Source organism: Lissotriton helveticus, chromosome 4_1, assembly GCF_964261635.1.
Source record: "Lissotriton helveticus chromosome 4_1, aLisHel1.1, whole genome shotgun sequence".
In the NCBI taxonomy this organism is placed as follows: Eukaryota; Metazoa; Chordata; class Amphibia; order Caudata; family Salamandridae; genus Lissotriton; species Lissotriton helveticus.
In genome coordinates this window covers 1400206067-1400215144 of record NC_136063.1, presented here as the reverse complement: position 1 = coordinate 1400215144, position 9078 = coordinate 1400206067, and the positions used below count along the sequence as shown (strand labels likewise).

The following is a 9078-nucleotide window of genomic DNA, read 5'->3' as shown; positions in this document are numbered from 1 at the left end:
CGCGTCCAGCTGCGGTTGATGAGGACTCAGACTGATTAATTGCAGGAGCCACGCTAGAATGGGTTATGATATGCTCTATCATGTTATTACTTATGTTTTTCTCTCACAAAGCCTTGAACCGAATGTGACTATTCTGTACCTGCTGACTTGTTAGTGTATGATGTGAAAAACAGAGAAGAAATTGTAAGAAGCTGTTCCTACTGTTCTGTTGAGATGAAAATAAAAATATTTAAAAAAAATAAAATGTATATGTAGGAGAAGAGGAAACAACTGTAGAAGATGACAGTGATTTGTCAACTGCACAAATTAAAAAAGTGGATGTGTCCAGAACTGAAGAAATTTATGAACATTATAGTCTGCATCCACTTCACGCTAAAGAAGTGATGGGGAATACTATTGAGTTACTCCAAATGAAAGAAGCGAAAGGAAGTCCTATTAGCGTATGGTAAGAAAGCTTGGAAGCTCGTTGTTTCTCTCAGTTATTTCCAACCGGCAAAGGTGGACGATATGATGAACGACCTGTGCAAATTCCTGCATCTGAATACCGGACATCAAGATTATATGCAGAAGATCCAAGGTTTCGCCAATGTATTCCATATTTGTTTCATCTTCTGTTTGAGAGTGACTTGTCTGGACTTTCTTATGCAGTGAACCATAAACTAAAAAGTGGAGTACATCTGCAAAATGTTTTGGCAAAGGACTTTATGGATAAAGTCCAACAGAAAGATACTGTTTTGGAATCACAGCTAATTATTCTCTTGGCATGTCAGCGTGGTACTAATGAGTATTGGTACGGTCGTCATGGGGAATTGAAATGTATGCTAAGAAACTTAGGAACTCCTACATGGTTCCTTACTCTAAGCTGTGCAGAGTATGCTTGGGAAGATTTACTTCAATTTCTTCGAGAGGCAAATGCAAACATAGAAAATATAGAATACAAGACACCTGGAGAACTGTGCTCTTTGGATCCAGTTAATGTATGCAGGTATTTCTATCATAGATTTGAAGCTATGATGTCTTTTATCACAAACAAAAAAAATCCTCCTCTTGGAGAGGTTCTGGATTTCTTTTGGAGAAAGGAGTATCAAGCAAGAGGTGCTCCTCACATACATATGCTGCTATGGATCAAAGATCCCCCCAAATTTGGAACAGATTCAGATGACACAGTGATGAGTTTTATTGAACAATATTCTACATGTGCTGTACCAAAAAGTACAGAACAAAAGAATTTAAGACATCAAGTCTTACGGTTTCAAACCCATAGTTGTGGAAAATACTGTTGTCTAAAGTACAAATCTAAGGATAAGTATTACACAAAATGTCGTTTTGGATTTCCACGTCCAGTAATATCAAAAGGAAGAGTGAACAATTTTATGTCATCTTTGCGAAATACTGTCACAAGAAAATCACCGAAAAATACCTACAACTTAAGAAGAAATGAAGAGTCAAAATACATAAATGACTATAACCCAGTCATTTTGTCCATGTGGAATGCTAACGTGGATATTCAATATGTTGCAGACAACTCCATTGCTGTGGCTCGATATGTAACGTCTTACATTACTAAATCTGAAAAGACGGAACTAAAGGAAATGTGGGAAGAAATTTCTCATGAAAAGAGCCTAAGTAAGAAAGTGTACAGCTATAGTTTGAAGATGTTGTCTCATCGAGAAATTGGAGCATATGAATGTTCAGATCGCTTATCATCTGCAAGTCTATACTCCAAATCTAGAACAATTTTTTGGGTGAGTTTAGGTCTTGTAAGAACACGAAACCAAGCTTTGAAATCTGTAGAAGAAATAGAATATTTAGCAGAAAGAGAACCAGACAGTACAGATATTTTAAAGACAAATATGTTGGATACATACTATCCAAATAGAAGTAATCATCTTGTCTCTATGAAGTACTGCAAAGCTATACTTTTAAGAGGAATATTACAGAAGATATCAATAAAGGAGTATATGCTGTGATTGGATCTGAAGGATGTTTAGTGAAATAAAGAAAAGGACATTTGATTAATCACCGAAAACTGAGTTGTGAAACTCCTGGCAAAAGGGAATTTTACTATTTAGCTCTTTTGCAACTCTTTAAGGCATGGCGAACAGAACTGGAACTACTTGGAGATTTTGACAGTTATGAAGATTCCGTCAATGCAACAAAAAATACTATAGAACGTCCTGTTTTTACTAATTATCTGAAAATGTTGAACGACGAAATACAGCAAGAAGCTACAATTGCAGCAGAGATTGCTAGAGACCGTTCTCAAGACAGTCAAAGTTCTGCTTCGTTGAGTCAGGATCCACTAGGAGAACCAATTATCCAAAATGAAGCAGCAACTGCCATGGATGAGGTGGAAACAGCAATGAAACAAGCTCAAGAGGATGTAATAAACTTAGAAGAATTGGAAAAACAACTAAATGTTGAGCAAAAACAAATATATGATCAAGTGACAGAACAGATTGAGCATGGTTTATATCATGAGAAAAAAGAGTGCTCATGTACGTCATTTAAACCTGTCCAGCTGTACGTGAGTGGAGAAGCAGGAACTGGAAAAAGTTTTCTAATTAAAGGAATTGCAACTTATCTACAGAAAAGAACAGAGTCGTCACTCTCTTGTGTTGTTACTGCTCCAACTGGATTGGCAGCACATAACATTAAAGGGATTACTTTACATCGTTTATTGATGCTGCCAGTAGAGCATGAAAATAAATTAGAATACCACAAGCTATCTGGAGAAGCTTGTTGTGAAGTTTCTAGAGTCTTGAAAAAAATGAAACTTCTCATTATTGATGAGGTAAGCATGGTATCAAATTTAATGCTTGCCTTTGTGCATTTAAGAATGCAACAAATCCTTAAAACAGAATATGATGTGTTATTTGGAGGCAAACACGTCATAGTTTTTGGAGATCTACTACAACTAACTCCTGTGAAAAGACAACCAGTATTTAAAACAGTTACACATGAAGACACCAGAAAGTGCCTGGGAAGCATTGGAAATGTTAATATTTGGTCATATTTCAAATATTCAGAACTCATTACAAATATCCGACAGGCAAAGGACGCTGATTATAAAAGTATTCTTGAAGATATAAGAATTGGAAAAGTGAGTGAACATGGCAAAGAAGCTTTACAGGCACGATTACTTACAAATTTGTTTCCAAACGAAAATATTCTCCCAGAGAATATATATAGAAAAATTGCAGAAAAGAAATCAGTGATATGCTTGATGCCAACTCTGCAAGAATGTTTAATATTCAATGAAAACATGTTAAAGTTAGAAATTCAAGAAATTATAAACCTGGAAGCTATTGATAGAATAGAGCATGAAGGAGCTACTATTATTTTGTCAGAAAAGTTGAAGTCAAAATTGGATTCTTTAGAGAAATCAATATCTAAAACTGCTGGTTTAGAAAAGAATCTATATGCATGTATAAATTGTCGGATAATTTTACGACGTAATTTACATGTGGAAAGAGGTTTAGTAAATGGAGCAATGGGTAATGTTGGTGATTTTGTGAATTACCCAAATAGAGATGACATTGAATTTATGAAAATCAAATTTGATGAAATTGAAGAAGTACAACAATTGAGTCGTTGTTCACCTCGTTTTTTGCTTGTAAAAGATTTATATGTCCGCCGAAAACAGTTTCCTGTTTGTTTGGCATATGCGTTGACTATTCATAAATCTCAAGGTTTAAGTGTAGATAGTGCTTTGGTGAATATTGGAAGTACTGTGTTTAAAGAGGGTATTCAACATAGATGGGGGTAGAAGTACTGCTCCCAATTTTGAGGTGTGCACACTTTGCTTTGGACCAGAAAATGGTCCTATTCCTGAATCATCATTATTCAATCAAAAAATTCATTCGAAATGCTTTTTATAACATTTTTCTGTGTAATATTTATTGATGATAATTTTCTCATCTCATTTCTTCATTTTTTTCAAAATATCAGCAAATTTCATTTTTTTTAACGTATTTCACATTAAACCCAATGCATTTCGGGTACAAATGGACCCTTCATCAGGGGTCTCTATGGAAAGAACAAAGAACAATTATGAGCCCAAAGCTGTGTTCATCTTGATGCAAAAAAACAATGTGGTACAAAATATAAACGATAACTGTAAGCGAACATAATAACCCATCTGTAATTCAAAGAATATTGTTACAAGTCTCGTGATTTATGTGCATTCTGTATCAGATGTTCTAAACAGTTCCACTCACTACATCATTACCAAAATCTAAAGCTAATAAAACCTCTATGCATTTCGCGGTTATTTCCCAGTCGGAACGACCAGCGTTCCGTGTCCGTTACTTACAGAAATGCTGTGCTTCAAAACGCCTCTCCTTCTCACCAATAGCAACCTGGTTATGATCACGTACAACATTCTGTCTTTAATGTTTGATCTTATTGGTTGACAACGCGGTCACGTGACCGCAACTCAAATCCCAGTGTTTACATGTCTATATCTCATCTAAACCAATTCATATGATTAGTGTGCACCCACTTACGCTGATATATTTCATGACGGTCTCTTACAAAAAATATATGCAATCATTTTCCATAACTCAACAATCATATGAATTTCATCATTGTTCATATGTTAGTTCCGCGATCTCAAAAATATTGAAATACAAAGCAGACTAAATTTCACACTGAGTTACCAACATTAACATAATTTTGTCAACCAACAGAGATGCGCAATGCATTTAGCTTTAAAAAAACCTCAGGGTATGTACACGTGTGGTGATTATTAGCTCATGACGCGGTCCCAATGTATCGGCCATATTGGAATGGAGTGTAACAGAGAACTAAACCCATACTGTTATCATCAATGACTTTTGTACTGTAATTTCAAAATTACCCCGGGATGACAATGTTCGCCGAGGCTATCACAGGACCAATCAAATGACTTTCTCTAAATTTACAATAAACATGCTAATTCCAGTCTGTCATTAAGCCCATCCGGCTGAAGACTTCCCATCTTTTTTATCCAAAAGTATTCTGATCTGAGTCTCATTTTGTGTGCGTCCAGGCCTGGGCGTGCGACAACCACTTCTAGTATAGTATAACGTAACTGGGAAATGTTATGTCCTGTTTCTGCCCAGTGTGCTGCCACTGTGGATTTCAAATTCTTTTGACGGATGTTACTTTTATGTTCAGTAATTCTTACCTTAATCTTACGTTCGGTTTGCCCGACATACAATTTCCCGCAGGGGCATTTGATCCCATAAATCACTCCTTTGGTGTCACACGTGCTTGAATGTTTTAATGGAATCGATTGGCCAGTTCTAGGATGTGTAAAGGACGATCCAGTTATTACATTATTGCAGTGTGTGCAGTTTTCACATTTACGCATACCTTTGTGAATTGTCTTATTAGGATTCTTTTCTTTCTTTCTCAACAATTCTTTTAAATTTTTTGATCTGTTGTAAGCGAATGTTATTCTTTCTGCAAACAGCGGTTGAAGATCAGGTTCTTGAGTGATAATAGCCCAATGCTTCCTCATGATGTTACTGATTTGTGATGACTGCATGGAATATTTAAGAACACACACTGTGAGTTTTTGGTCTGTTTTATCTTTTTTTGTGAGTAGAGACTCTCTCGTCATGGCCATGACTTTATTTTTTGACTCTTGTAAAAGTTGATTTGGATATCCTCTTTTTTCATATTTTTTGATCTGTCTGTCGATAGTGTCAGAAGCATCCATGGCATCCGATGTGATCCTTTTGTAACGGATAAACTGTGATAATGGCAGATGTTGCTTCAAAGCTTGATGGTGAAAACTTGAATAATGCAATCCGCTGTTGCGGTCCGTTTCTTTTATATGTGCATTAGTGCATATTTGACCATGTTTTATGGATACTTTTACATCCAGAAAGGATAGTTGATGTTGATCAATATCATATGTAAACTTGATTCTTTCATGGATCACATTCAATCTCTCAATGTTTGCTTCCAATTCTTCTGTCTTTCCTCTCCACATGATAAAGATGTCATCTATATAACGTTTATAGACCATCAGGCCAGTTTTCCAATCTGGGTTGTTGAGTATATGATCACTCTCAAACTTGGACATAAATATGTTCCCGTACGACGGTGCTCCAGCAAAACCCATGCTGGTCCCGCTGCATTGCGCATAATATTCTTCTTCCCATTCTAGGTAACTGTGGAAAAGCGCGAAATGCAAAATTTCCAACAATTTTTTTTTTTCTGATCCCTCAATTTCATTCTTTAATAGACACCACTCCATTGCTTCAAGTCCCTCATTGTGAGGGATCGAAGTATATAACGCGGTCACGTCAATAGAAGTGAGCCAGACTTCTTCATTTTCTGGAATCTTCACCTCCTGTAGAATGGTTAAGAATGCCGTAGTATCTTTTATGTGGGTGCACCAGTTTTGGACTAATGGTTGTAAAAACCAGTCTAAATATTGTCCAATAGGTTCAGAGAGAGATCCGCAAGCTGATACAATTGGCCTGAATGGTGGTCGTGTTAGGTGCTTGTGCACCTTGGGTAACATGTAGAATTGTGGCCTCCTTGGATATTTAATATTCAGAAATTGATAAGTTTTGTTGGTAATCCATTTCATCTCAAGTGCTTTGTCTAGTATCTCTTTGAGTGTAACTGCAAAAGTTTCTGTTGGATCACATTCAAGTTTATGGTAAATATTCGTGTCTTGTAAATGTTGATTGACACTTTCTTTATAGAAGGTTGAATTCATTACCACCAGGGCTCCCCCTTTATCCGCTTTCTGAATGGTTATTTCGGTCATATCTTTCAAAGATTTCAGTGTGTTCCATTCTTTCTTTGAGAAATTGCTTTTAGTGCCACTCTTGTAATTGATGTTCTTAATTTCTGTTGTGATCACTCGTTCATAGGCATCAATTGTCTTATGTGATGTGGGGGCACAAAATATGCTCTTGACTCTGAATTCTTTCTTTGTGCTTTCTCCTTGATCTGTGGGCGGAATAGTATTGAAAATTTTTTTTTGCCTCAATGTGCGAAAAAATTTAAATAAAGCGATTTCGGTTTCCTCCGGGTTAGATTTACACACCGGGACAAATGTGATGCCTTTGTTCAATAAGTTCAGTTGGGCTTTAGACAATGTCCTGTCTGAGATGTTAATTACAAGTTCGTTTTCTTTTTCTGGGATCTCAACTCTCGATCCGCTGCCGACTCCTTTGCCTTTTCTTTTTCCCCTCCTGGTTTTGAGGGCTCTGTTATTGCGGATGTTGTAGGTGCATTGTTGGCCGCTGGACTTACGTCTAAAAAAGCCTTGTCTATTGGAGCTTTTTGTCCTGTTGGTATATTCTTCTCTATTGGTCTTCTGTTTTGAGTTGTATCGGACTCTGATACAACGCTCTCCTGAGAGGAACTGATGTTTGTGGATGGTCTTTGCCATTTTCTTTGATTATAGACCTCTGCCCAACTATATACCTCCTCCAGCTTGTAATCCACTGTATCTCTTTTGTATTTCTTTATTTTTCTGTCTTCTATTTCTTTAGCGTATTTGTCCAATTTTTTATTGATGTCTTCAAGTAATGATGTTAAATCGTCGTGTTTGTCGAGCTCTCTTTTGATGCCTTCCAATTCTTCCTCCACTTCTTTTAGTTCCTTAGATAGTTCCTCTACTATCAGCAAGATCAGATCTAAGCTGCACTTGTTGAGTATTTGATACCACTTATTGAGAAAGGGTTTGTTGTTCCTGCATAACATCGGTTTAAGTGCAATCCTTAACCTCTTGGTATACGTTTGTTACGATGATAAACAGAATGTTGTACGTGATCATAACCAGGTTGCTATTGGTGAGAAGGAGAGGCGTTTTGAAGCACAGCATTTCTGTAAGTAACGGACACGGAACGCTGGTCGTTCCGACTGGGAAATAACCGTGAAATGCATAGAGGTTTTATTAGCTTTAGATTTTGGTAATGATGTAGTGAGTGGAACTGTTTAGAACATCTGATACAGAATGCACATAAATCACGAGACTTGTAACAATATTCTTTGAATTACAGATGGGTTATTATGTTCGCTTACAGTTATCGTTTATATTTTGTACCACATTGTTTTTTGCAACAAGATGAACACAGCTTTGGGCTCATAATTGTTCTTTGTTCTTTCCATAGAGACCCCTGATGAAGGGTCCATTTGTACCCGAAATGCATTGGGTTTAATGTGAAATACGTTAAAAAAAATGAAATTTGCTGATATTTTGAAAAAAATGAAGAAATGAGATGAGAAAATTATCATCAATAAATATTACACAGAAAAATGTTATAAAAAGCATTTCGAATGAATTTTTTGATTGAATAATGATGATTCAGGAATAGGACCATTTTCTGGTCCAAAGCAAAGTGTGCACACCTCAAAATTGGGAGCAGTACTTCTACCCCCATCTATGTTGAATTATTGAACAGTGTTCCGAGACAAAACACTTCATGAGGGAGTCGCACAAAATTAAGACAATTCGTAAAGATCGGTTAAACAATAAGCATAAAAGTGTGCAACTGATGGCCTAAGAAAGTTTTTTTTTAAAGAGGGTATGGCATATGTTGCTTTATCTCGAGTCATAACTTTATCTGGATTATACTTGATTGATTTTGATGAGACAAAGATGAGTGCAGATGTAAATTGTGTAAAAGAGTATAATAGGTTAAGAAGAGAACATGCTCCCAATTTACCTCAATATCCAGTATTTGAAAAGCGTGTGGTAAGTCGAAAAAGAAGATATGAGAAAATTTGTAGCGAGGTTGCAGAGAAAAGAAAAAAACTAGATGAACCAGTGATAGTAACCAAAAAGAAAAAGGATTTTATTGAAGAGGTTGTTGGTTTTCAGTTTGAAAACAGTTCTGGTGTCAACTGCTATGCTAATGTAGTGGTTAATGTTGGTTTTTTTCTTGAAACTTTACAACAACAAATTGTTGAAAATCGGGACAAAAGATTTTGTTGTTTGTTGAATTCTGTGTTTGAGAAATGTAGTAGTGATAAAACTAAAATAGAAAGTGTTTCTGATATTCGAAATGTTTTAGACATATGTTCTGGTTTAAATCAATTTTCACAGAATATTCAGCAAGATTG

The 9078-nt window shown here is 36.1% G+C and overlaps 1 protein-coding gene across 1 annotated transcript; it reads left to right on the top strand.

The window, feature by feature from the left end:
- Window positions 1-255: 255 nt before the first annotated feature.
- LOC144827530 (ATP-dependent DNA helicase PIF1-like) lies at window positions 256-8724 on the top strand. The gene is made up of 2 exons (XM_078685798.1): window positions 256-3746; window positions 8540-8724. Exons 1-2 carry the CDS (start codon window positions 2201-2203, stop codon window positions 8596-8598), a joined length of 1605 nt encoding a protein of 534 aa, XP_078541924.1. The 5' UTR covers window positions 256-2200; the 3' UTR covers window positions 8599-8724.
- Window positions 8725-9078: the final 354 nt, after the last annotated feature.

What these genes read in the sequence shown, in the direction of transcription:
- LOC144827530 (XM_078685798.1), top strand. Translation starts at nt 2,201, where the DNA reads ATGTTGAACGACGAAATACAGCAAGAAGCTACAATTGCAGCAGAGATT. An exon ending in AAGTACTGTGTTTAAAGAGG is followed by an intron (nt 3,747 to 8,539) that starts GTATTCAACATA and finishes TTTTTTAAAGAG; the next exon opens with GGTATGGCATATGTTGCTTT.